This window comes from Poecilia reticulata, chromosome 11 (assembly GCF_904066995.2).
Source record: "Poecilia reticulata chromosome 11, P_reticulata-male-v2, whole genome shotgun sequence".
NCBI classification, from domain to species: Eukaryota; Metazoa; Chordata; class Actinopteri; order Cyprinodontiformes; family Poeciliidae; genus Poecilia; species Poecilia reticulata.
In genome coordinates this window covers 27,739,895-27,767,756 of record NC_088840.1, presented here as the reverse complement: position 1 = coordinate 27,767,756, position 27,862 = coordinate 27,739,895, and the positions used below count along the sequence as shown (strand labels likewise).

The 27,862-nt window shown below is 41.1% G+C and overlaps 2 protein-coding genes across 28 annotated transcripts in view; both read left to right on the top strand.

Annotated features, from left to right (window-relative positions):
• Positions 1–16,291, top strand: part of macf1a (microtubule actin crosslinking factor 1a) — a 213,082-nt gene extending 196,791 nt beyond the window's left edge. For 10 of the 26 annotated variants that reach the window (XM_081612956.1, XM_081612954.1, XM_081612959.1 and 7 more), the window contains 14 exons: positions 114–302; positions 395–506; positions 1,147–1,298; positions 2,021–2,183; positions 2,262–2,416; positions 2,505–2,579; positions 4,368–4,385; positions 5,132–5,249; positions 6,328–6,390; positions 7,553–7,585; positions 10,562–10,779; positions 12,052–12,168; positions 13,655–13,757; positions 14,394–16,291. In XM_081612956.1, the coding sequence (XP_081469082.1) occupies positions 114–302; positions 395–506; positions 1,147–1,298; positions 2,021–2,183; positions 2,262–2,416; positions 2,505–2,579; positions 4,368–4,385; positions 5,132–5,249; positions 6,328–6,390; positions 7,553–7,585; positions 10,562–10,779; positions 12,052–12,168; positions 13,655–13,757; positions 14,394–14,641 (1,764 nt within the window). In that variant the 3' untranslated portion in view covers positions 14,642–16,291. The remainder of the gene's footprint in view (positions 1–113; positions 303–394; positions 507–1,146; positions 1,299–2,020; positions 2,184–2,261; positions 2,417–2,504; positions 2,580–4,367; positions 4,386–5,131; positions 5,250–6,327; positions 6,391–7,552; positions 7,586–10,561; positions 10,780–12,051; positions 12,169–13,654; positions 13,758–14,393) is intronic. The other 16 variants (XM_081612962.1, XM_081612968.1, XM_081612955.1 and 13 more) reach the window with 8 other exon arrangements.
• Positions 16,292–16,957: 666 nt separating this feature from the next.
• Positions 16,958–27,841, top strand: bmp8a (bone morphogenetic protein 8a). 2 transcript variants are annotated; one of them, XR_014089925.1, is made up of 9 exons: positions 16,958–17,209; positions 18,057–18,148; positions 18,254–18,363; positions 19,725–20,204; positions 24,018–24,210; positions 25,001–25,149; positions 25,764–25,943; positions 26,022–26,098; positions 26,664–26,726. XR_014089925.1 is itself a non-coding variant. In XM_008422845.3 (7 exons), the coding sequence occupies exons 1-7, from the start codon at positions 19,754–19,756 to the stop codon at positions 27,446–27,448; spliced, it is 1,311 nt and encodes a 436-aa protein (XP_008421067.1). In that variant the 5' UTR covers positions 18,370–19,753; the 3' UTR covers positions 27,449–27,841. The 2 variants fall into 2 exon arrangements, 1 of the variants encoding a protein (XP_008421067.1); XM_008422845.3 differs by lacking the exons at positions 16,958–17,209; positions 18,057–18,148; positions 18,254–18,363 and adding an exon at positions 27,299–27,841 and having other exon boundaries at positions 18,370–20,204; positions 26,664–26,774.
• Positions 27,842–27,862: the final 21 nt, after the last annotated feature.

Sequence of the window (27,862 nt, the reverse complement as noted above, 5' to 3'; positions counted from 1 at the left end):
ATTAGTGCAAAATTATTAAAAACTTACCTGCATTTTTTTACACGATTAATCGTCGGAATATTTGATTAATCGATTACTAAAGTCGTTATTTTCAATGCGCCTTCGCTGTACAGGTGCTGACGTGGGCCAAACAGCACGAGCAGCGGCTGGAGACGGCTCTGACGGAGGTGCTCAACAACGCCAACCTGCTGGAGGAGCTGTTGTCATGGTTACAGTGGGCCGAGACCACGCTGGTCCAGAGGGACACGGAGCCGCTTCCGCAGGACATCCCGCAGCTGAAAACGCTGATCACGGAGCACCAGGTGGGCCTGCGGAGACTCAGCTGGACTTCCAGGAAGTGGAAGTGGACATTTCCTGTTTGGGTTAAACCCCCTCTGCTGTTTCTGCGTTCCAGACGTTCATGGAGGAAATGACCCGGAAGCAGCCGGACGTGGACAAAGTGACGAAAAGCTACAAGAGGAAACCAGTGGAGCCTCCCAGCAGCCTGGCGGAGAGGAGAGGAGCTCGTATGTCACTCAGTTTACTGGCTGATTAATTGTCCCAGAAATATTAACTAGCAGCACAAAAATGGGCTTATTAATGCAAATTCACCCTCTCAAAGACCAATAAACTAATTTCTGAAGAACATTTATCACTGGAAGACATTTTAAATAAAGAGACCAAAAATGAATAAAATGGATTGTTGCGTCTCTGCACTTTGAAATTAGATTCATCGTTGGGCAAAAACAGAAAAATCTGCCAGTTAGGACTTTTGTGGGAAGAAATGAGTAAACTATGACCTGGTGTCAAATGTTTGCTGCATTTTTTGTGCTGCAAACACAAGAATAAATAGTTTTTATCCCTTATATTATCACAATAGTACCGCGTCATATTGTGATAAAACTTTAAATCCATATCGATCACCTCTAATCGTCTCTACTGCGTTTAGTGGTGGAAAACCGATGCTTGTCGTTGCCGTTTGTCGAGGCCGTTGCTATGGAAACAAAAGAGGAGGAGTAACTTGATATGAAGCTTTTTGTCCAGTTTCTGGTAAAAAGAGCGCGCGACACAATGACAACAAAAACTTATCGCCCTCATTTTAATTTATGATGCGATTCATTGATTTATTGCGACAGGTTCCTGTTAAACTTTCTGCTTCCTGTCCAGGTAAACACCAGCAGCAGCAGCAGCAGCCCAGCATGCAGCTCTCCGGGGGAAACCCGCGCCTCAACCAGCTCTGTGCGCGCTGGCAGCAGGTGTGGCTGCTGGCTCTGGACCGCCAGCGGAAACTCAACGACGCTCTGGACCGCCAGGAGGAGGTGACACCTTTTTATTTAAACTGTGATCCACCTGAAGTCATTATAACTATAAAAGCTAACTGGACTGGAAGCCTCTGAGGATTTGGTGCAAACAGTTAAAGAGAGAAAGGCTGATGATACAGAGAATACTCCTGCAGAATTAGATGGGAGGAAGGATTCATCTGTTTCTGCATCATTTCTACCTAAAATAACTTAAATTACTTTCTGAACATTGAGAGAAACATAAAAAAAGAGGAATTTTCAACATCTTAAGACAGGAAACCACATATAGAAAACCTGTCTATAAAGAAAATGACCTGATTATAATGTTTGTAGATGAACATAGAAGTAAAATGAATTAATCACGTTTCTAGATTGTACAAATCTCTAGAATGGAGATCTACAACCTGCTTTGTGTTTCCTATAGTAGATATTCAAGTTGTCTTTTCACCAAAGGTTGTGTGACATTTACGGCTCTAAATGAGTTTTATTTAGTAAACTGAGGCCAAAAACACCTCTTCAGTTTGCAGAAGGATCATTTTTCCATCTTAAATAAAGAGGATTATTGATTTTATTCAATAATTTTACTATATCTCCACATTTATTCATTCTAATTCTATAATAGAATGACACAGTGCAAGGAATCGATTATGAACCTAAAGTAAAATCTATTGTGGTTCCCTATGTTCAGAATTAAGTTGATTTTTTATTTCTGATAAGTAAAATATTTGATCCTTTCGCAGCTCAAAGAATTCGCCAACTTTGACTTTGACGTGTGGAGGAAGAAGTACATGCGCTGGATGAACCACAAGAAATCCCGCGTCATGGATTTCTTCCGACGCATCGACAAGGACCAAGACGGAAAAATCACGCGGCAGGAGTTTATCGACGGCATCCTGGCCTCCAGTACGTTCCTCCGCTTTAGTTTCCGTTTCCTCTCACCAAATGTAAAGGAGTGAAAAACATAAAAATGGCGTTTCCCAGAATTCCCGACCAGTAAGCTGGAGATGTCGGCCGTGGCGGACATCTTTGATCGAGACGGAGACGGTTACATCGACTACTACGAGTTTGTGGCGGCGCTTCACCCCAACAAGGACGCCTACAGGCCGACCACCGACGCCGACAAGATAGAGGACGAGGTACCGGCGAGGCGGCGGCGGCGGAGCAAACCCGGCAGGATGAACCCAGAGGAGCGCGGCTGAACCGGGTCTGTTTGTGTCGCTGCAGGTGACCCGCCAGGTGGCCCAGTGTAAGTGCGCCAAGCGGTTCCAGGTGGAGCAGATCGGAGAAAACAAGTACAGGGTGAGTCTGTGGTTCCGGTTCGGTCCGGATCCAGGATTACGTCAAAATAAAGAACCAGAGTCACAAGAAAACACAAATAATTTAGTTAAGTTAGAGGTGGTAAAAGGTCAAAAGGTCACAGAATTAAACGGTGAGAGAGAAAATATCACATTAAACATCCAAACATTTTACTGGGATTTTATTGGGTTTACTCTGATACCCCTAAATAAAAACAGTCCTGCTCAAAAGGCAGCAACAAATAAAAAGTTACAGTTAAAAAGAAAACAGCTATAAAAAGCCAACGTCATTGACGTCATCGGCCTCCAGGACTTTTAGTTTGGATGTAAAAGCACCAAACGAGATAAATTCAAAGTTTTGCAGCGTTTTTCTGTTACATTTATTTATTTGCTTGCTTTAAGTTTGCAGCCAGTTTCACTGTTTGCTATAAGCCTCAGTAAAATCCCAATAAAATGGATTAAAGTTGGAAGGTTTTAATGTGACATAAAACATTAAAAGGTTTTGTTGTGAGGCATTCTGCGTCTCTTTTTCTCCAGTAACTTTTGTTTTCTATTGTTTGACCGCTTTCTCGGAATAAAAGGGGCAGACATTATACGACTTTTATTCTTTCTGCTCCTTTTCATTTCATCGATTTGTATATTTTCCTCTATTGTTTGTAATTGTTTTGTTTTCAGTGAAATTAATGAATGTCAAACTAAAAACTAACCTGTAACAACAGTTTCACTGCATTCAGACTAAAAGCGACACGTTGATCCGCATCTTTAACGTCTCGCTGCGTTTTTTCAGCCGTTTGTTTCCCACATCAGGTGGGATGTGTAGGTTCATCTCACCTGTGTCGACATTTCAGTCACGTCTCTGCAGGACTCTGCCATCACGCAGCACAGAGACACTGCAGGTCTCTGAGGGAGGCTGCAGACACGTTTAAATGCTCTGAGGAAAACCAGAACTTCAGTTTTCATTGGGCGATAAATCAGTTTTAACAATTGATCAAATTTTTGAATTATTCGTTTTTGGAAAATCTGGGGTTTTTTTTTTACCAATGTACTTTGGTTTTAGAGTGAAATCAGTTGGCCATGGCGGCCATCTTTTTTAACTAGAGCTAAGGTTTTACAACAAACAGAAGCGATTACTGAATTAAATATTTTCTGTCATTTGCACTTTGTCTTTTAGAAAAGAAAGCAAGAAAACTTTATTAAAATCGGATCTGGTACGAAATGTTGTTTTTAAAACGTATCGCCCAGCCCGACATGAAATCTGATGGTTTATTTTGTGTCTAAATTTCAGAATGTTAATAAAAGTTTGTAACTTTTAAGTGAATTTCATTGGTCATCTTGACAGGCATTTTCTCTAAATTAATATTTTTGCAGAATTGTCTGGTTTAGTTAGATTTTTTTATTTATACAAATAATTTCTGGTAAACTAGAGCAGCGCCCTTCGTCAGGAGCCGCCGCGTCTCTGTGCTGCAGCCATTAACTCCTCATCCTCGTTTTCAGCTTCATCTCCTGGATCTTCATCACAACATTTTTCCCCATCATCATCCTCAGGGTGATGATATCCGGCGTCCGTCTGCAGACGCTGGACTAACTAACGTTTCTCTGCCTGCAAGTTTGTTTCCCTCATCATCTTCATCATCATCATCATCATCATGATGCAGTCACGCCTCTCACCACTAACTTCCACCTGCAGCTGCAGTTCAAGGAAGATGTTTATGATAAATGTTTCATTCTCGTTCTGTTTCTTCCCCCCTGCCCTCGTGTTCCTCTGCTCCGTTTCCTGCCGGACTTTTTCTAGTTCTTCCTCGGAAACCAGGTAAAGTTTCAGCCGCTGGCGGGAGCCGACGGGTGGAAGCTGCTTCCACGTTTCCCACACAGGGAAACGCTTCTGCAGCAACTGATTGGTTATGATTAATCTGATTAACAGCCCAAACATTCAATGCCTACAAGCAAAAAGCTTTATATTGTAAGAGAAGGACTTTCAGTATTCAAGATGGAGTACAAAATATACATTATTGCAAAGGAAACATTTCCCCCATGACCCCTAGGGGGCTCTAAACTTCTGCCCCTGAAAGTTTTCACCAGTCAGAGTTAAAAATGAGATGAAAGAAGCAGCAGCGCTCCTTCGTGGCTGTGCAACGTGGAAGCAGCTCTCGCCGTCCGCTTGTGTTCATGCTGTGATTTGTTTGACTAATTGCACAATGCGAGGCGAGTGACAGCGACACGGCTGAAGTGCTAATTAGTGGTGGGGTGAAAATATGGCGTGCTGGAGCTGGGAAGCTGCTTGGAGAGACGTCCGGAGGAATCCTCCTGGGCTGGTTTTGCTTGAAACTGAGCTTCGCTGGGTGAATTTAAAAAAAAACAAACTTTTTTGGGTCCATAAATTAAGGTTGATGCTTTGATTTGAGTGGCCGAGAATCAGTGCATGTGTTTTTCTCCGTGATTGCATGAGTAGATCCAGTTTTGGTTTGTGGGTTTCTTTCTCTGTGTTCCTGAATAAATCCGTTACCAGTTCAGCTGACTGGGTTTTCCCTCTCGTGTTTCCTCTCTGGACCTCCTCAGTTCGGCGACTCCCAGCAGCTGCGCCTGGTCAGGATTCTGCGCAGCACCGTGATGGTGCGAGTCGGCGGCGGCTGGATGGCTCTGGACGAGTTCCTGGTCAAGAACGATCCGTGCAGAGGTGAGTTCTGTTCGAACCCGACGGGATTTCCACCATCGTGTTTCATGTTTACCTGTAAGAACCTGACTGGTTCTGGATCTTTACCAACTTCAGAGTAAAAGCTGCTGGTTATTTGATGTAAAGTCTGGCTGAAAAGCAGCTGAACGTCTCTAAATGTACAGCAGGGAAGGAACAGAAAGTGAGTTTTTCTACACCTGTGCTCACATTTTCTAAACATTTTTAGACTCTGTGGCTGCAGATGAAATATTCTGCTTTACAAACTGTTTTTTTGTGTTAAGTTTAGATTAGTGTCGAAACAATTAATTGTGATTAATCGAAATAATCGTCCACTAATTTAGTAATTGATTAAAGTTAACTGGAGTTTATAGACTCAAAAAAATCAATTGCTGAAATAACAATACACTTAGTGCAGTAATTAAGCCAAAACTGTACAAAACTTCTTAACATTTTGCATTTAAGATAAAAAACAAAACTGTACAAAACTTCTTAACATTTTGCATTTAAGATAAAAAACAAAACTGTACAAAACTTCTTAACATTTTGCATTTAAGATAAAAAACAAAACTGTACAAAACTTCTTAACATTTTGCATTTAAGATAAAAAACAGAGCTCAAGTGACAAAGGTTTAGCTTCACTTTGTTCAAATCTTTAATAAATATGTTATATCTTTTGTTAAGTAATGAATCTCTGTTCAGTTCGCAGCTGTTGGCTTCAGGTTTTTATAGTTATGATCATATTATCTGGACTGCGCTGCCTCTAACTGGACCTTTGAACCAGTCAGGCTCTTGGATTCATGTTCACACTCATTAAAGCTGTGAAATGACGTCACGTTGTCCAGCCGTCTGCCTGCAGGTGAAGCAGCGAAGATCTGATCGTCTGTCCCGATCGGAGCGATGTCTCTTTGTTCCCATCCTCTCCATTTGAAGTTTTATTTCCATGTACTCGGACTCTTCCCTTCCCTCTGTCTCTCTCTCCATACTTTCTGAAATTAAACGGTAGTATTGCATGATGCATGGTCCTCAGTTTTTCTTCCTCTCCTCCTTCCGTTCTCCCTCCCTTTTTTCTCTCTTTCCTCAGTGAAACATCCAGGACTTAAGATTCTCCGCTCCGATTCCAGTAGCTCCATCTCATCTCGTATAGGTTGGATTTCTCTCACATTTTCTCTCAGCTGCGTGTCTCTTTTTGTTTCGTTTTTACGTGGACAGTCCCGCCCAGGTGTCTTCCTTCTCTATCTCTCGTCGCATCGTCTTTGCCTCTTTTCTCGTTGCTGACTGTGATCTCCAGACTAACGTAATGTCTTCCCGGTTGTACTGTTTCCCCCTGCCTGGAAAAGCTTTGAAATCTTTGAATGTTGGCATTTTTGGGGGCGACAGACGCTCATCTGGATCCCTTCGTGTATCTAAATGTTTTTTATTCAAGAAGTATCGCCTCTGCACTGCAAAAACAGAAAATCTTACAGGGTGTCTTTAGTTTGTAGTGCAAATATCTTAGGACACTTGAAATGCAACGGACCTCAATTAAAAGTAACTTTTCAGCACAATATAGGAGCTTGGCTCTTTAATATTGGTGAAAAAAGTGAAAGTGAAATAATCTGCCAGTTGAACGAGATTTACCAAATATGTTAGTTTACACTAGCATGATGGCTAACATTTACTTAATCCATTCAGTACGCCAGTAATTTTGGTTTAGAAGTCAAAATTAGCTATAAAGCTAATGCTAGCTCAATGCTATTAGCATCGTGTTGCGTTAAGCTAACACGCTAGGTGACATTAACTTGGTCTATCCTGTAAATCAGCTTACCACGGGTGAAATAATCTGCCAGTGGAACAAGACGACGTTTGAACTCGCACGTGAAACTGGCTGCAAACAGATGCTGCAGTTATGCAACCGAGCATCTTTGAAAAGACGTTACATTCCTCAGGTTTCTGAAACGAAAAGAAAACTTTAACTTACTGCCAGAAACCGTGTTGGTGTTTTTTGGGCTGTTTTTTAGAAGCATTGTGATTAAGCATTTCCAAACGGAAGAATAAAAATGTGCAAAGTGTGAATTTTGGATAAAGGGTTCCCTTTAAGGAATTATTGACCTAAATAAACTCCTATATCTTTCTGAAAAATTACTTTAAACTTAGTTTTGTTGTATTTCAAGTGTGCTAAGATACTCCCATTAGAAACGAGACCAAATTTGCTGGGTAAGATTTCGTGTTTTTGCAGTGTGTGTGTGTGTGTTTGTATTTGTGTTCAAAACTTTCTTCATCCCACCTCGAGCATGCAGTTATTTCACAATGTCTCTTGTGTCTCTCAGTGACAGTCACTCCTGGCTATTTCTGCTGCCGAGGTATCTACACTTTGTCTTCCGCACCTTTTCATTGATCTCATAACTCCATCTGTCCGTCCAGCTGTCAGCCTCCATTGTTAACATCAGCTGTCTCACGTGTGTTCGTGTTAGGGGTGGGAGGCAGCGGTTACCCCAAGTTACGATGAATGATAAAGCAATCGTACGATAGTTTCAAGTTTCTTCATAAAATCTCCCTGCGAAAAGCAGAGAGGTACCAAAAATGTGCCTTATTGTACAGATTAAGCATCAACCTACATCTCCAGATTTTTGCCCCACCCCTACTCCATGTTTGTGTCGTTTCTAAATGTTTCAGTGCACAGATGTTGCCTTCAGTCTTGTCTCTGTGCCACATGTTTGCCTCATGCCTTCTTCACTCACAACCAAAGCAGGACCTGGCCAAGCCCTGGTCTTCTAACGGTGGTTAACAACGGCTGTAAGACAGTTTAATGTGAAAACGGCTGATTTGTTTTAGCCTGAGGAGGTGTAGTGCTTTTCTGCAGGTCATTTCACAGAATGCACAAACAGCTTTATAGCTATAAATTCATTAGTTATCGACGATTAATGGGAGAACTGTCGTTTAAATAGAAAGGGGCGGAGCCTACGACCCGGGCGTGGCCAGGCTGGGTTTCTAACAGCGCTTGCTTCCAGAGCGGCTCCTTTAAATGTGATTGCTGGTTGGTGGGAGGCAGAATTACAGGGTGCACCTGGCTGGCTGGCTTCATGTGGGGACATGATTGCAGGCTGCACCCGTCTGAACTGACCGGCCGGTTGCTCAGGACGACGGCCGTCCACTTTATTTCCTCTCATTTAGCTTCGATCTCCCTCCTCACTGTCTCTCTGTGGCTGGCTTCTCCGGGCTTCTTTGTTGTCTGCCGGCGCTGCTGCACCACTTTCCGTCCAAGAATGCTGCCTGAGTGTTTGAAGACGAAGGGAGAAACCCTGAACACGCGTGACCAGCCTACAGTAAATATTTACGCTCACGCTGTGCAAACACAGAGGAGCTGGGAGGAACGTACCAATTAATCAGAGAGGAAGCTACGCAATGAAAGTGCTGCCATCATTCAGGGAACTTAGGGTTTTCATTCATGTCAGAAAACTGGAGATGCTTTCAAGGTTTAATTAGAGCCAGAGTTCACATCAACATCTGTTCAAGTGATTTATTTTGTTTTTATTTGTTTTTTTTCAGCTGAAATAGACATTCAGGAGCTTCATCATGAGTTGGTGTTTGTTTTCTATGTAAAAGCAGCAATAAAAGTAGATAAATCTGATCTCAACTTCATCATATGTTGTTTTCCAATCCCTCCAAGAAGTTGCAATGCTGTGATCAAAACTATTAATGCAACTAATTCAGTCATCATTCGCAAATTTTAGGTGGACTTGCAAACTTTTCTGCAAATCTGTCTGAACGTTTGTTTCCTTCTTTTCTGACCAATCACTGCGACTCGGCTGAACTTTGACCAATCGATTAAACTGTCGTCTAATTTAACTTCCTGTTGAAAGATGAAAGGATGTGTGACGCAACATTTTTGAAATAAACATTTTGAGATATTCTGCAGGATTTGCTCATACTCACAGCTCACTTTAACTTCAATGACAAATATTGAATTATTATTTATACTTTCTCTTCAGGATGTTATTTTATTTGTACTAGAGGTACTTGAAAATGTTATTCGCTCTTTAAATATTTACAATGTTAAAATCCTTTCGTTTTAGGGAAGATTATGTAGCAGTTTCAGCTTTTTTGCAGAAATGATTAAAAGTGATTAATCAATTATTCAAATAATTGTCAACTAATTTAGTAATCATTTAACTGGAGTATACAAATTCAAAAACTGTAATTTTCTGAAAGAACAGTAAAAATGTGAACATTTTGAATTAAAAATGGAAAAAAAAACTTGTTTCACCCAGAACTCCTCATGTAGCATTTTTAGCTTCACCGTTTGCTTCCCATTTATTAATCAGTTAATCAACAAATTAATCACCAGATCAGCTCTACACTGTCAGCAGAAAGGCCTGAACTTCCACATGTTGAGGTTGGCAGTTTTTTATTTATTTTTTGGCAGATGATCAAGCATTTACCAAAGGAATGTCGTAGTTAAATGATTAAATTGCAGAATCTGCCACTTTTTTTCATCTGATTAATCAATAATCATCAGAATAATTGATAGAATGATAGATTACCAACATTATTGGTTGTTGCAACCCTACTCTTTTTAAAACCATGTTATGGCAACATGTTAAAGCTTAAAAAATTGCAACTTTGACCATAATCTTTTCAAAACGTCCTGCAAAATCAATCAATTTATGCTGCAGCAATCACAAAAAAACATGGCAACATCCTAGAAGTTCTGGGTTGTATATCTAGTTAAGACTTCTCCGCAAAGGTTTAGAAGTTTGTTTCCCATAAAGCATGAAGGATGGAGGAAAAGTAGGAGGAAGTGCGTGAGTCAGTGGTGAGGTGTGCGGCCTGACAGACAGGAGGATAATGATGTTTGCCGATGACATTGTGATGTAACTAACTGCAGAAGGGAAGGAGACTAGTGTTTCTGGAGGTTTACAGATGTTCTATGATGAGTAGAAGACAGTAGGTGGCGCTGGAGAGGTTCAGGTTTTCCTTTTCAAAGCTTAAGAAGCAGCAATAACAGTGTGTCTCCACGGCTGGTTGGCTTTTGTTGCGGATATGGAATTAATTCTCCTTCCTTTGCACTTGCACAACTTCACTTTCCTCCTCACAACCTTTAACCTCATGACCTCCTGACCTTTCCACTGCTCCAAACACGCGCTCTGCTCATGCGCACTCTCAAATAAAACACGCACCGACTGTGATGTCTGCAGCCAAGGAAGCACCGACTCTCCCTCCCTCACTCTGCTCGCTGCCTCTGCTGCCCCCTGCTGGAGGGACAAAGATAAACCAAAAACAACGGAAAAACTGACGATTTGTTTGTGCTCGCTCTCTGTGTTCGTCTCTGTCTGCAGCTCGAGGTCGCACCAACCTGGAGCTGAGGGAGAAGTTCATCCTTCCTGAAGGAGCGTCTCAGGGCCTGGCTGCGTTCCGCTCTCGGGGTCGACGCTCCAAACCGGGCTCACGCAACGCTTCGCCAACCCGTTCGTCGTCCTCGGCTTCCCACAGCGGCGCCTCGCTCCCGTCGGCTCCCTCCACACCTGCCACACCGACGGCTTCGGCTTCATCTAGGGTACGATTTTCTGCCTTAAGAGCGCTAAATCAGGTCATCCTTAAAAAGTCTTAAATTCACACATCTAAAATTAAGGCCTTAAAATTACAAAATCATTTGAAAAGGTAAGTTAGCCTCTAATACTTTAATCATAGGTCTTAAATTTGGTCTTGGCTATTTCATCTCATATTTTATGTATTGTTTTTTTCTTGCGGGACTTTTCTGACATCTTCATTGCACTCTGACTTAAGACGCTAGCGCACTGCTAACTTTCCCGTCCTAGCTAGCTAGCCTGTTAGCTTCGTTTTGGACTATCATTGGAAAGTATCACCAGTTGGTTGGACAAAGTTGCAAATAAATAGGTTTGAAATTTACTTCATAATGGTCTTTAAAAGGCTTTAAAACGTCTTAAATTGGAGTTGGTGAATCGTGGAGAAACCCTGTAAATACGTCACATCGTGAGAAAGCAAGAAAAACCTTCAAAATGTCGCATGTTGAAGTGTCAAACTCATAAAGAGGTTTTTATAGTTTTGTCATCAACAACGAGGTTCTCAAGAGTTTAGTGCTAAAATTCATTAAAGGTTCAAGGAAGGAGCTAGAAAGTTTCTACTAATTCAGGAGGCCATCGTCTCTGACTATTTTATTTGAACTTTGAATTCAGATCAACGCAACGACAAAATATAAAGTCTGGGTACGATTTAGTTTTCTACAAAATAGTTCATGTTTATGAAAATAAATTCATAATATATTGATATTAAATCATAATATTGTGATATTGAAGTCATAAAGTTATGACTTCATTCACGTAATATTTCGAGTTTTTTCCTTGGCATAGCTCTATTACTCCGTTATATTTTGCCAAGTGCTTTTTAATTTCTTGACTGGCCGTTTTTTAAACACACGTTGCGCTGGTTCAGTCCAGGTTTTGACTGGACTGCAGGAGGTTCTGTGTGTATTTTCTGTTACATGTTTATCGTCATCCTCTTGTTGTTGAAATCACCACATCCTTGACTGTGAAGTTTTATGTTTGTTCTTTGTGTTTTTTCTGTTTATATTTTATTTTTTTGCCTTCTCTCCTGTTTTCAACCCTGCTAACATCCCATCAAAAAAACTTCCTGCATCGTCTGGTTCCCTGTTTGATTTTTAAAAAAAAAATTATAACCATTTCTGCTGACCTGCTCTTACACAACAACACCCAAACCTCCTGCTCCATAACCCGCTCCCTCCTCTTCCTCCTCTCCCTCCTACGCTGCTTGGCTCTGCTCCCTCCTTTCCTTCCCTTCCTCCCTTCAGTCCTCCCTCACTCACTCGCGTGACTATGCCAAGCCCTGGCTTGCACACAGTAAAACTCCAACGCCAACCAAGTGCCACTGCTGCCCAGACCTCGGTCACAACCACAGCGCTCCTGAGGTAACGCACTCACCTCCAACCTCCCCACCCTGACCTCCGACCCCTGGCCCTTCTGAGCGAGCTAATGCACTAACACTGCACCGCGTAGCAGGCTATAAAAAAAAGGTTAAAAATAAAATCAAGCAATTGAAGTTGCAGTCTGATTTTGTTGTTTGTTGAAAGAAATGGATGTTATTCATTTTAGATCCAAAACTGTAAATTAATTTGCACAGAAGTTGTGCAAATTTATTCTATTACAATAAAAAGTTTTGAGTCACTTTCTTTAAAAATATTTGCTACATTCAGACAAGTTTTAAAAGTCAGTTTTTCAGTTAAAGCCTAGTTAACTGAAAACTAGTAGTTGTGGTTCTACTTATTATAAAAACTTGGTTATAAAAAGGCAATTAAGAAAATTATGTTAAACATTTTTACCCTGATTAAAAGTAAATAGTTTCGACCAGATTTGTATTATTCTTGAACTGCAGTTGGGGGCCACACAAAATCACTCCAACGGCCACAAATGGCCCCTGCGCCGCACTTTGGACACCCCTGCTTTCTAGGCTGTTTGTGTTGAAAGTCAAATTAAATCCTGACAGGATGAAAACTGGCTGGACTGCAGTATAAATAGAAAAACAGCTTTTATTGTCCTGCACAGAGGAAACTCGGGTTTATGTTAAAAGTTCTTGAACTATGTATAAAAAAATAAGATTAACTATAATAGTAATAAACTGTACAAGACTGAAACGGAAAATATTGTGCAGTTATTAGAAATGGGAATATCGGACTATTTCCAATTGAGTCGGATCATTTTTCCAAAAAATTTACATAAAGTGCATGAACAGTAATATTGTAGAAATAAAATAAGCCACTTGTTAAGAGACTAACATAAATATTGTTGTGACAGCTAAAAATGTATATATAAATAAACATTTCACCTCAATAATTGAATTTTAAATAAATCATTTTTAATTTTGATTATTATTAAGTCAATATATTTGTTTTGTGATTTATTTGTTGTGTAAATATATTTTAAAAAATATCTTTAAAGTATTTTTCTGATTTTCTTTTTTTTTTTTGCTGCCACAGTTTAACTTTGAGAATTTAGAAATTGGGTAAAATTAACTTGGGCATTAAATAACCTGGTTAACAAATTGGTCTCTGACGTGACAGTTTAGAAGATTTAGTTTTGTACATTTTGTTTTGTAGGCTTTTTTTCCAAACAAAAATTAAAAATAGTTTAAAAGAAATCTGAATAATTAACTGTATCAGCCACTTAAATATTTAAATGATCCAAAGTCATTTTTCTTCATAAATATTTGTCTAGTTTTCATGTCGTAAATGAATTAAACACCTTTCACTGTTGTGTTAAAGTGTGACTGTGTTTGTGTGTTTTATAGATCTGTCCGTGTTGTCACATGTTTTCCGTTTCTGTGTCAAACTGTTGACCCAGTTTTAAAATGGCTGCTCGGTCAGCTAACCGTGAAGTCATTCCTGTGTTGTCCTGCAGGGGGCGGCGTCTGGCTCCAAACTGAAGAGGCCGCCGTTCCACTCGAGTCGAGGCTCGCTGACCGGAGAGAACGGAGGAACGCCGCACAGCAGCAAACGCTCAGGCGAGTTCACTGCAAAAACACAAAGTTTCACCAACTATTTCTATACAGTTTCCAGCGAATATTATTTTACTGGTAACATGGGGAAAATGTTGTAAGTGGAACTAATACAATTTATCAATATTTATAAATTACTGACTTAAAATAAGCTCTTTGTTAATTGCAAATTAGTTCTTTCGAGTGTTCTGAAATATTGGCATAAAATACTTGGTAGTACTTTTGCAGTGTTTGCTCTTGTTCTGATTCTTTGAATGGATGCATAAAATCCTGAAATATATACAGATACAAAACCAGGAAATCTTCTTTGTACATTCAAATTAGACAGATAAATAACTTTACAGCAAGATATAGGAGCTTGTTTTAAGTCAACGATTCCTTAATATTTGTTTAAAAAAATATTATTTCAGTTATAGGAGTGAAAAAGGTGTCGGGTTTTTCCTTTGCTCTGCGCAAAATAATCTCAGTGGAACTAATACTTTTTATAAATATTAAGGAGTTGTTGGCTCTTATATTTTGCTGAAAAGTTAGTTTTGTCTTATTTCAAGTGTGCTCAGATATTTGCACGAGAATCTAGACCAGCTATGCTTGGTTGACTGGGTTTCAGTTCCGCGTCGGCTAACCGCTAACTCTCTCCATCAGATCCAAAGCGAGGGGCGGCGACGGCCAGCGGTCCGACCAGCCGCGCCGGCAGCAGAGCGGGCAGCCGGGCCAGCAGTCGCCGTGGCAGCGACGCATCCGACGCCTCGGAGCTTCAGGACGCTCGCTCCGTCTGCTCCGACACTTCAGACACGCCAAGGCGGCCCGGCAGCGCCACCAAACCCTCCAAGATCCCAACTATATCGAAGAAGGCCCCCAGCCCCAAGACGCCAGGGTCTGCGAAGAAGTAAACCAGCTGAAGAATCAATCGGTGTCCTTGTTATTCATCCGGATGGCTGGTGTGAAAATCCTGCACTATACGTGATGTTTTTCCGGGGAATGAAGGAGATGGCGATCCGAGTTGATCTCCCTCTCACTCCTTCCCAAGTCTTGAAGACACGCACAAGAGGAGAAGGTCTCTGGACCAGAATCCGAGGGGTCAGCGAGAACTTTTCCCCTTTAAGACCCCGGTTTGCCTTCCAGTCTCCTCTTCTCAAACGTGATGCTGCCTTACTTTATGTTACACACATTGTCGTGATCAGATGTCCGGCTTTCTAACTGACAGACGCACACTCTGACCCGTAGAGCGCGGTGCTGCGCGGCGCGGATCGGGGCACGCCGCCAACGCCGCAGCTACACAAACAGAAAAAGAATTGTGGGAGAATTATTTTTACTTGTGGTCCAGATGCCTCAAGGATGCGTCAACAGAGAAAATATGCAACGACTGCCATGTCTGTCGCTTGGCGAGAAAACCGTCACCTCAGCAGCGGCGGAGCTGAGGAAACGCCGTCTGACGCACACACACACGCACACACACTTCCTGTGCGGATCGGTGGAGGTGGTGACTCCGCCCAACCGCTGGAACGCTCCCGTCAGCCCCAAGCGTGCATTTCAGCAAAGGGCGGTGTGGTTTCTTTTTCTCCTTTTTTACACAAAAATCACAAGCTAGCAAAAGAAAGGACTATTTTTATGGTGACAACTAACAGCACATTACTGACGATATACAACATGCGTAACCTTAACATGATGTTAACAACCGTGTTCGCAAGAGTTCGACAACCAGCATGCACTAATCCTCTGCCGCTGTGTTGCCCTTAGTGACCCCGCTGCACACACACACACACACACACATCGTGTGTGTGTCTGTTACAGGAAGCAGCAGAGGTCATTGACTTGAGTCACTGTATGCAAAATTTTACTTTGCAAATGTTTTCTGATTAATTTATAAACCAGTTGGACTTTTTTGTTGTTTAGCTTGAAAGACAGATTTATTTATTTTCAGTTTTTCGTCATATCACCGTCGGCAGAGAGTGATTTAGTATTATGGTTAAAGAAATTATGAATTTTTTGTACCGAGAAGATGCCCACTCCGCTCGTTTTTTTTTTTTTTTTTTGTTGACATGGTTTGTGTGTAAAAGCGTGTTTCTACTCTACTATTGTGACATTACATTGCTCATTGGGGCGCCCTCTAGTGGCAGTCTTGTTAAATTTTCTTTATCGCTAACGACTACATTTTCCTGACCAAAGGGGTTTTTGCCCTTCATGTGTAGATGAACCACAGATATGAATGACAACGTCTCTTCTAGGCTTTTTTTCAAATGTCCTGTTGCTGACAGGGCCACGTTGTCTAAGTGTTTTCTCAAATTAAGAGATGAAGTTTATGGAAACTAATGGAAATTACATCAAGAAGTCATCTTAAGGTTGATTTTTATTTATTTATTGTCTCTCTGAGGGGGAAATGATTACTCCACCTTTTTGATGCTGCAGTCCTCTCAGTGTGATGAAGTCAACATGGCGGGAGGAAGGGGGTGTTACAGGGAGTCACTTGTGTAAAATTAAAACAATAAACTAAAATTATAAACTTTTTTCTGTTTTTGTATTAAAGTATGCTTGCAATAAAACTGCCTCTGGTCTTGTTTTTTCTTTGATTTTAACTTTTTCGAGTTTTAGAAATTAAAGTCCTGAAGATAAAAACTCTACTGGGAGCAGTTGTGGCAACAAAATGGCTGTCAAACTCCAAGTACCAGTACAATGAACTCATTGAAATAACTAAAAAACACAAATACTCGAGACTCTCTTTAAAAACGCTAATTTTAAGACTCCAAAGGCCAGAACTAGTACCTACAGTCTTCTCCAGGGAAAAAAGTGGCGATCCTGGATTTTCTGCTTTGCAAACACCAGCCAATAACAGGTCAATTAGCATTGTGTGAGGTATTTAATTTGTCCAAGATGGGTTTTTCTATACGTTTTTCATGTAAAACAAAAATAAAAATCCATGAATACCGAACCACGAATAGACGGGGATCGACGGTAATTCTGTTAAATGTGTTGGCAACTGCCTGGTGACTACTATGCCACTTTCTGGTGCCCATTTTGAATAAGTTGCAAGTGTTTTATTAGCATTATTAAGTTAGGGACTTTTCTTTGGTGCAAAATGGGTTTTAGATATTACAACAAAGTTATATATCTTTTGAAATTGGTCAGATTAACTGTGTAAAGCCAGCAACATTTTATGCTGAAAGTGCTGCCTGAAATCTTACTGGGGGAAAAAGGTATCCAGTTCCGTTCTCAGTATATAAATAAAAGTGTTTACAGCCAACATTCCCAAAACAGTTAATTGTAAGCGTAATGTATAAATGTTTATATAACATTTAACGTATTTGGGTATCTGAGACAAGTGTTTTAAAATGTCTAATCTTTGTATCCTCCCCTCCAAAATCGCATAATGGTTCATTCCACTGTTTGCCCGGGAAATATCTGAAGGGACGCTCTCTTACGTCATCTTTGGCGTTGTGAAAACTGGACAATGACGACTACAGGTTTGGATTTATCACTTTTCTTGTTCAGAAATCATGTCATAAGTTTCTAAACAAATGAGAACAATAAAAAAGTGCATAAAAACAGTCTTACAAGAGAAAATAGTACTTTTCTGTTGAAAGAATATCGAAGTTGGCAAATATTACCAGAACGCTAATATCACACATCCGCCATCTTGTTTCTTCAATTTACAACGGCAGTAACTGAAAAACCTAAAACACAGTCTTTTGTTTTTTGTAGGGAACCTCTTATGTTTATTAGTCAGCGCTGTCAAAGGAGCTTTACCAAATCTTCATAAACATGTCATTGAATATGAATGTATTAAAATATTGGTTTTGGTTCTTGTTCAGTTAATAAATGTCAAAGTTTTGAATTTGGGTTTAACGTTTCATTAGTGCTATGGAAGATAATGGAGAAATTCATACAAGGAGGAAGTTAATTTTTGATTGTAGCGGCTAATTTTGAAAAAGGCTGCTATGTTATTTCACTTAATTTCTCACTACCATAAGCATTTTTAATCTGTTATCATTTAAAAACTTACACCAATTAAACCTGGACTAGACTATTCTACACAGCAGAGTAATCCAAACTCATTTGTAAATTGTGAAACTTTTATTTGACTTTTGAAAGTTAAAGGAAACGGGCTATAGAAGAGTTTATTGCATCCTGACCATATTGGAACTGAGTCAGATTAATGTAGACCAGGTTTAAAAAGTTTAAGTATTGTAGTTTCTAAACTCTAGCAGATTAAAGATAAATTCTATTTTAAAATCCAATAATTTTTCATGTTGTTGGATTTCTGTGACCTTGTTCCTAAACGTAACTCTTTTTTTTTGTTTGTTTTCTAAGGTCAGAAGCCAAATGAACACATGCATGTTAGCAGTGCCTGCATGAGTTGTGCAGGTATTTGCATGCATGCATCTTCTTATTCCGAGTGCCTGGTTGGTATTCCTTCAAAGTGTGAATTTATTGAGAGAAGTGAAGCAAACCTAATTTGTTTTTCCCTCTTCCTGTGTGTGCGTGCCTCCGTTCGTGTCTGATGGCAGAGCCCAGACCCGCAGCCAGTCGCCGGACATTTCTCTGTAATTGAGGTGTTCGAAATGCAGAAGATAAAGTCGTGCCCGCCTGGATCTTCACTTCTCTGCACAGAGAGGAGGTAAACACAGAGCGGAGGCAGGTGGTGCTTTGGGAGAAATAAGCTAAACTTTGTGTTTGCCTTGCCCAGACCGGGATCCGTTTTTGGTTTTACGTCAGGCGGTGGTGGAAGATTTGAAACTTTGTCGTGTTTATGTGATGGTTTGAGTTGTTCCTCTGCAGCTGTGTGTACTCTCACAGACCACTCGTTTGCTGTCCACTCTCCATCCATCTTCACCCCCTCACTTTGGTGACAGTCCTCCACTTCTTCCTCCCAGGAATGCCTTTTTTTATTTCTGTTGGGTTATTCCAGTTTCAGAGGCAAACATTCCCTCTTTTTTATATATTTTCTCTTCGGTTCTTTCACCTCTCCTGATAAATCCTCCAGGATTTGGCGTGTGCACAAAGCAAAGTGGGTAGCGCATTAATTCCTGGCATTTCGGGGACTTGCCTTTGGCCTCGGGCAAAAATGACGACGACCGCGTTGGTTTGGTCAGTGTTACTCGTTCCGCTCAAAGAGACCACAAGAACCGAGCCCGCTTTGAAGAGAAGAGCACACAAACATGAGCGGGCACAGGGCTGAACCTCTCTACTCTATTTTAATCATTTCTTCCCTCAGAGTCCTTCTGGTTTGGACCCGAGTGCAGATGTTTGCTCTAGACCTGCTGCAGGAAAACTCCACCGAACCGATAAATAGAGGATTTATCAGCTCGGAGTTAAAAACGGCATTTAATTTTCTGTTGTAAACACAAAAATAATTTATGACTAAGTGAAGGAAAGGAAGCAGATGAAGAGGTAGAAGTGTGGCGGTGAGATGAGGTCTCCTGAGGAGACCGCTGGGAGGGGTGGCAATGAAGAGGAGGAGGAGGGAAACTCCCTCCTGCTTGTGAACAGCTGCTCAGGATTCACTCTGCAGAGCGTCCACAGAGCGCAGAGTCGTCTCACCTCTGCTGGGAAATGAGAATCGAACCGGGACCGGACCGTTCCTGAGCCGACCAGCGGGTCAAAGTTCTCCTGGGGAATCCCTGCCATTTCCAACTCCTTCCTCTCATCCTGGATCCAGAGGAGAATTACTCTAAACCTAATGACAACGCTCCCAAATTCCTCTCCAGCACCCACTCATCACTGAAATTGCTCCACATCTTTAACGTTTACAGCTTCAAAGCTCCTCTTTTTTTTTGTCTATATTCACAGCAACTCGAATAGCTTGTAATTATGCCGACTCTCATCATGCGCGCCTCTGCTGCTGCTGCGTGACTGAGCGCTGAGGGGAGAGGTGGATTTTCCTTCTGATTTGAGATTAGAGGTAAACAGAGCCGGCGCTCGTCTAAACACCTCAGGCATAAATCTCGGCTGTTTTTGTCTGCGGTGACTGAACTGCAGCAGTTGGAGGAGAGCGGCGCTCCAGAAGGATGAACCTGCACCAGATCCTGCGGGGCAGACCTGGACCCAGACCCGGCCCTGGACCCAGCTCCACCCTGCTGTTGCCGCTCCTGCTGCTGTCCGTCCTGCTGTGGACCCAGCAGGCCGAGGCCGTGGTCCACTCCAGCTTCCGCCGGCTCAGCGGCCGCGAGAAGAAGGAGATGCAGAAGGAGATCCTGAACATCCTGGGCCTGCCGGGCCGACCCAGACCGCACCCGCCCCTCAGGCCCCCCTCGTCGGCGCCGCTCTTCATGCTGGACCTGTACCACGCCATGTCAGCCGACGACGAGGACGAGATGGCGCTGAACGGGCCGGGCCTGGGCAGGTACGGGGCGGCCGTGCAGGTCAACTACGCCGCGCTGCCGACGCTCAGCACGCACACGCCGCCGCTGGGGAGCGTGGTGAGCGAGGCCGACACGGTGATGAGCTTCGTCAACCTGGGTGAGTGGCCAGAGGTGGTTCTGAGGAGAGGTCCGATTTTGGACAAAACTAATTTTTTATTTTGTCTGAAATGTTGCTAAGTACAGCAAGAAAGTTGCTGAGTTGGCAACAGTGGGTTGTTGACTCCTGCTAACCGTAAACGTGCCGTCGTGACCCGGTGGGTCGGTCTGTCAGTCAAAGCAGAGCAGAAGAGGACAGCAGCTAGTTTAGACCTGAGAGTGGAGATAACCGACCTTTTAACATTTTGATGGGAAATTAGAATTAAATGCAACTATAATTAGACAATAGATCAATAAGTCTAATGATAAATTAAGACAAACTATTGTTTTTCTCTTTTCTCTCCCTAGATGACAAAAGTGTTCAGTTTGGTTATTTGTTTTCTACTTCCCCTTTTTTAAGGAATAATTTTGTTTATCAAGACTTCATGATTAATTTTATTTGTTTTGCATATTTAAAGTGTCTTTCTGTTCCAGTTTTAAATGTTCGTTAGAGTTTAAAGTTTATTGATCTTTGAGTAGAATAGAATTAAATATACTTCCTAAGGAGAAATGACTTATTTGCTTGAATAAAATATATTCTGTTCAAAAATCAATAAACTTTAAATCCTAATGAACATTTAAACAGGAAGACATTTTGAATATCAAAATAAACAGAAAAACCAATAATGCGTTGTATGCCATTACCGTTATATTACTTGAAAATGTTTTCTAAACAACATTATCGTTTATCGCGATAACTTGAGGTACAATTTATCGTCCTGCAAAATTAGTTATGATGACAATCTCACACAAACCTGTTTGCTTAAAGCTGCAGTAAGGAGCTAAAGCTAGTTAGCATAGGCTGATAAACTGTCTTCCTGTAACGGTAAGTTGTTTCTCCAGCATTAGCGTATTTAGCAGCACATTCATGCGGTTGATTTACAGCGCTAAGACCCTCCTCCTGGCTCAGATTGGTTGTTTTTGCAGGAAGGTCGTCGAACTTTTCACAGATTTATCTCATAACAAACTGTTACCACATGGTGGCAGTTTTAACATACTAATTAATATTAATTAAAGTTACAAACTGCAGCTTTATGGAACCTAAAAAACTGTTTTAAATGTTTTATTTACTGTCTTTTCTGTTTCAGTCACATAATTTAAACAGAATCTAAACTGAATAAAAAAAATTGTTTCTGAATAAAATGGTGACCATAGATTCACATCTATTAAAAATGTTTCATATTTTAAAACAAACTTCTTGTTAAGCCGGTCGCAATAAGCGATTAATTTGATTTAATTAAATTAAAATGAGCTCAATAAATTCTGATGAGTAATACTTTTTAAGACAGATTTTGCTTGGAGGCGTCAGAATCCATTTTATTGACCGTTTCAGTCATATGCTTGTTTTATTCCTGCTAATTATGTTTTTATTTTAGATATTTAAAATATGTTTCAGTTTAACGTTTATAAATATTTTACTTTTAAATGGTTTCAAAACAATATCGTTGCTTATCGCAACAATTTATCCTCCAGAAAAATGTATGTATTATTGTGACAGGCCGACTTCTGTTGCCTTTTTATTTCGTTTTCTCATTGATGAGCTGAACAATTAAACTTTTTATTAAAATAAAAAATAGTCTGATTTTTGTAGATCTGTAATTCATTGTAGATAGAAAACATTAAAAAAAACACAGTTTCAAATTTGCTCCATTCTAGAATTGAGCTCCGGATGGGCCGCCCGTAATCTCCCAAAGGGCCAAAAATTGGCCCTGCGCCACACGTTGGACACCCTGGATTAGTTTGATCCCCTTTGAGTCTTTTGAATGTACATTTTTTCAAGACGTCTCCAGGAAAAAATGTATTTTTTTTACCATAAATGTTTATTCAGAAGCTGCTCTTTAAATTGTTTTAGCTCCGTCTTTCCTTTTATGCTTCATAAAGACGTTAATATCATAATAATAAAAATGGATTTTATTTGTAAAGTGCTTTTCTCTAAACTCAGATTCTTCACATCAATCAAGTAAAATTGCAAACAGAAAACTTAAGTACATCAAACAAAATCATTAAAGAAAAAAAACATCACTTAACATTAAAAGACATTTGAGCATAAATCAAAATTTTCAGCACATAATGCTAATGCTAGTTAGCATAGCCACCTGTAATTGAGGATAAATGGTTTTCCTGTAACTGCAAGTTGTTTCTCTGCCGTTAGCACCTTTAGCAGGATGTTCACCGGGTTGATCGACAGCGCTAAGACCCGCCTCCTGGCTCTGATTGGTTTTCTTCAGACAGCAATAGCAGCACATATTATCTCTCATGTTGCTCTGTCAAAACATGGTGAGACTTAACAAATATATTTAAAAAAAACTAACTTTTTTTAAATAAATGTGACATTCTGCAGGTTTAAGCGGTTTAATTAAAAATCTGTTTAATTAAAAATCTGTTTAATTAAACATCAGTTTAATTAAAGATCAGTTTGGTTTTATTTGTGGTCCTTAAAAAGAGTTGAAACGCTTGAAACAAAAGCGTTGAGCTAACATTTGTCGTAGAAATGAGCGCGATGCGAACCCGTTTCCAGATCTACGTTAAACTCGGCTTGTTGCATCACTCTGGTTCTGGTGCGTCTGCCGCCCAGAACCTGTTTGGACCTCAGGGAGTCGGTCAGAACCGCTCAGCAGTCTGGTCGATGCCTATCTGTGTCGGCCTGAAAGCTAAACATCCTCTTCCCGACGGCTTCCTTCCTCCGGCTCCTCTGGGGTTCAGACACAGACTTTATCGTGGGAATAATTTGTCTCCTCTCCAGGCTTTTAATGATCCCTCATCATTTAAAAAGGAAATTCATCAGTCGACTCTAAAAAAGAAAATCTCATCCATTTGCAAACGATTGTTTCCCTGCAGAAAAGGTTTTGTAAGGCTGAAAGTGGCTGAACGGAGCCGGCGGTGGAGGTGGGGTGTGGGTTTCTGTATATGTCATGGGAAGAAACAGCTGGCGGGAATTAAAGGCCCCACTGACACACAAACGGCCCGGATCGAGATGAAAATGCTTCTGTGGAGGAGCGTCTCTAAAAATACCGGGCAGGCCTGTAATTAGTGGTGTGTGTGCAGAGCAGCTGCTGCGGTCCACAGCAATAAGTGTCTCTAATTACCGGGCAGAGCTGCTGCTGCAGCCGACCAATCAGGGGGCTCGTCCTGATTATCCTCGTTTATCTGCGCTTTAATTTATGATTCTGCTTCTGTTTAACGTCTGGATCCCAGGCAGAAGATCTGAAACCTGCTTGTGGGTTTATATTCCTCTGCTGGTTGTGATGAAAACGTTCTGCTGTCAAAGAAGCTTTATTTTGGTTTTGACTCGGATTAAACTATAAGGAGTCCAGTTTTAGTTCAGGACGATCAGCTGTTGTGGTTGATTTTCTGTCTTTCTATACGAGTGATTTCATATTTACGAGGTTCATAAAGAGACTGGGAAAAAAAACGTCTGAAATTGGATATTTTCCAGGTCAAATGTGGGAAAATATTTCTGTCCATCATTCGTCCGTCCATCTGTCTTCATCCACCCATTGTCCACCAACCGTCTATTTATCAGTTTGTCCCTCTGTCTGTTCTCAGCCTGCAGGTTTTAGTTTTGATGAGTCATCAATTTTATTTCATTTAAATATTTCTCATCTCTTCTAAAACAGAAAGTTTGGCAGCAGAAGTGCATGAATGTGGTGATTTCTAGTCCGTCTTTAAAAAGTCTTATTCCTGCAAACTCTTAAGTTCCAGTGTGTTTTTTTTTTTTGGTTTGTCTTAAACCCAGAGACCTTTGACCTTTGACCCTTTTGCTCCCTCTTTGCAGTGGAGCAGGAGCGCAACCTGCTGCAGACGCGTCCGTACTGGAAGGAGTTTCGCTTCGACCTGACGCCGCTGCCGCAGGGCGAGACGGTGACGGCGGCCGAGTTTCGCATCTACAAGACGCTGACGGTCGGCCAGAGAGCGAACCGGACGCTGCACATCTCCGTTTACGAGATCAAACGAGAAAACAGGAACAGGTAGATCCTCCGGCTTCACTGGGTTCTACTGAACTTTAAGGTTTTATGAAGCTGAATAAACCATCTTCTTATGTCTGGATGTTTTAATAGTGTGAACAAAAGAATCGGAACACGGGCTGTAGATGTATTGCCTATGGCGCCACCATCTGGTGTTGGTGAAAATATGTATTTGACAGCAGCTCATTATTTCTCTGAATAATTCTGAATAGTAGATGCAGAAACATGCAGATTCACTGGAGAAACAGGAAAACTGACCAAGTGGTTTTTTTCTTCTCTTTTCTGATACAAACAGCTGAAATAAGATAAAAATAAGTTTCCTGCAGAATCTAGGAGCTTGTTTCATGTTAATAATTCCTTAATATTTATTTTTTAAAGTAATAGTTCCACTGGCAGATTATTTCACTTCTAATATGGAAAACACATGTTGCTCCCATATTATTAGTACTTTTATCAATTCTAAGGAATTATGAACTTAAAACAATCTCCTGCATCTTGAAGGAAAGAAAAAATACTTGGTTTGGTTTTATTTCAAGCACAGTAACATTTTCCATTAGAAACTGAATATACTTGGTAGGATTTGTGTTTTTGCAGTGAATTGAATAACAAACGGTGGATAAAATGGTAAAAACATTTTAAACGTCAGTTTAGTTTAAAAACTGAAATTCATATCATGATGAGAAATGATCAGAATAAAGATAAACGTCCACATTAAAAGCTCCAGTGGGCCGTATTCGGCCCCTGGGCCTCGGGTTTGTTTCTCTGATGGCGTTTTGTGGTTCTGCTCCTGCAGGGAGTCGGAGCTGGTTCTGCTGGACATGCAGTCGGTTCCTGCGGGCCAGGAGGGCTGGCTGGCCTTCGACGTCACCTCCGCCTCCAACCACTGGCTGCTCCACCCGCGCAGCAACCTGGGCCTCCGCCTCTACGTGGAAACGGAGGACGGTGAGGCCGGCGACCAACCGCGCCGCAAATTAAAACGAGATCTGTGATTTCCACTTGATTAAAACGAGATCTGAGATTTCCACTTGATTAAAACGAGATCTGTGATTTCCACTTGATTAAAACGAGATCTGTGATTTCCACTCGATTAAAACGAGATCTGGGATTTCCACTTGCTTGATGTTTTTTTTCTCTCTCTCTGGATGATGAAAATCTTCAGCCTGGTGATTTTGGGGGCAGAAATGTTGGATTTTCAGTAAAAATATCTGGACAGACGAGGTTCTAATTATTAGAAAAATGTGGTTATAAAAAGATTAAAAATAAAGATTTTCCATTGAAACGAATTTTTATCATTGTTTAACTACAAAAATCAGTCCAGGGGCCACAAATGGCCCCGGCGCCACAGTTTGGACTCCCCTGGTTTCCATCTTTTTTGTCTTGTGATGCTCAGATTTCAGTCTCGGCATGAATGTTGACGTTTCCTCCATCAGATCCAAACAGTTCTTTAGCTTCAGGTTGAAGACGATTTTTTTGGCTGTGAATATTTGTAATAAGTATCCTGACCGGGTTCTATCAGAAGTTCTGGGTGTTTCTGATCGGCGTCGCTCTCCTTGCAGATCGCACGCTGTCTGCCAGCTGGATCGGCCTGGTGGGCCGCAGAGGCCCGCGCTCCAAGCAGCCCTTCATGGTGACCTTCTTCAGGGAGAGCCAGATCCCGTGTCGGCCGACTCGCGCCGTCCGGCCCAATCCCAGGAGGAAGAAACCTAAATACGACCTGCCCATCCCCACCATCCACGGTACAAACCCCTCCATCAGGAGAACCCTTTAACTCGGTTCTGTTCGGTTTAAAACTGGGCCGTTTGCTTCTCTTCAAGGTCGCGGTTCTGTGAGTAAAGGTCAACCCTGCAAGAAACACGAGCTGTACGTCAGCTTCAGTGACCTGGGCTGGAAGGTGAGTCGGACCACAGAAACGTCAGAACGTCTGGTTCTTCTGTTGGTCCAGAACTTCTGTACTGCTAAACCCCAAAATAACTTCATTTGTTCAGATAAACTTTCTAAACTGGTTTTTAAGGCTTCTATCTTTGTTTCTCTGCATTTTTTTTTATATTTTACGTGTAAATGTGTTTAATTTTACAATATTTGGCCTAAAAGCGACTCAGTGCTGCCCTCTGTAGGTCAAACTGTGGCTACTGCAGTTAGTTTCCTATTGGTTATGTCACTCAGACACGCCCCCTGGTGGCCAGACAGGAGTTAGAATAGGGAAATATACCCGTCTATGAAATGATTAACTGGAGAATACATATAAAAAAATGTAATTTGCTGGAAAATAAAACAAAAAACATTCAGATCAATAATTAAAGCAAAAATATCCGAAATATCCGTACATCAGATGTACCTGATCACAACAACAGATTATTTCCTTCCCATCAGGGCAGAATGAGGGATTGGGATTAATGAAGTGTTTCTGCATTTTGTTTGTCTGAAATCAAGCTGAACTGGTGTTTGGTTCTGTTCAGGACTGGGTTCTGGCTCCGGCCGGTTACTCCGCCTACTACTGCGACGGTGAATGCATCCATCCAATGGGCGCCTGCATGAACGCCACCAACCACGCCATCATCCAGCAAGTGGTCGGTACACAGACGGCGCCGAACCCGAAACATTTCTACAGATTAGTTCAGAATTTGATCCATTTTCACGTTTAAATAGTTCAGAATAATTTTAATACATCTGATTAAAAAGAACAAGCAGCTTTTCAGATTAAATGGCTACACGGAGCTTCACATCATATTCCTGTAAATTTTATGTTTTTGCGTTAAAAGATGTTAAGTAGACAGGAAATGTTAAAATATTACAATTATATGTTACGGGAAAACATTGCCAGTGAATTTAAACCCACTTTTTATGAACAATTATTTTTTTTCTATTTATAAAAATATGACTATATTTTTATAATTAGATTTTTTTGTTTTGGAAAAATATAATAAAAAGCCATTTTTTTTAACCACCAGATGCCAATATTCAAACATTTATTTAAAACAACTCTTTTCCATCCAAAAACAAAAAACAACCTGTAATGAAGTCGACAGTAAAAATCATCTGATCGTTAATCATCTGATCGTTAATCGATATCGTGACGTTGTGCGTTCTGCAGGTCCACCTGATGAAACCGGACGAGGTTCCGTCGGCCTGCTGCGCCCCCACCAAGCTCAGCTCCATCTCTGTGCTTTTCTACGACGACAACAACAACGTGATCCTGAAGAAGCATCGCAACATGGTGGTGAAGACCTGCGGCTGTCTATGAGAGGAGGAGGAGGATGAAGAGGAGGAGCAGGAGGAAGAGGAAGAGGAGGCCGCCCTTCCTCCCTCTGCCCCCGACATGAACTCTGACACGGCAGGTTCGCTTCGCGCTTTAACTGCTGCTTTAGAGGCTCCAGTTTGTTGCTTTCACATAGATTTATCGCAGGCGTTCAGACTTTTATCTATTTAAAAACAGATTTAGTTTTCTACAGAAGACGTTATTTTACTGTAAAAAGAATAAAAACATTAGATTTGTGCGGCGGATGATGATTACAGGACTGGTCCAGTTGCTGCTGAAGGTCAACAGGCAAATGATGCTTTCTACAGTTTGATGCCTCATTTCTTTTAAAATGTTTTTTGTATGTGAAGAATTTATTAAACTGTAATAGAAAATGTAGTCAATGGTGATGCTTTATGT

Excerpts from the sequence above, each read along its gene's own strand:
- bmp8a (XM_008422845.3), top strand. The coding sequence starts at position 19,754 with ATGAACCTGCACCAGATCCTGCGGGGCAGACCTGGACCCAGACCCGGC. Across the intron at positions 25,150-25,763 it reads CTACGTGGAAACGGAGGACG|ATCGCACGCTGTCTGCCAGC; the intron begins GTGAGGCCGGCG and ends CTCTCCTTGCAG. Across the intron at positions 26,775-27,298 it reads ACGCCATCATCCAGCAAGTG|GTCCACCTGATGAAACCGGA; the intron begins GTCGGTACACAG and ends TGCGTTCTGCAG.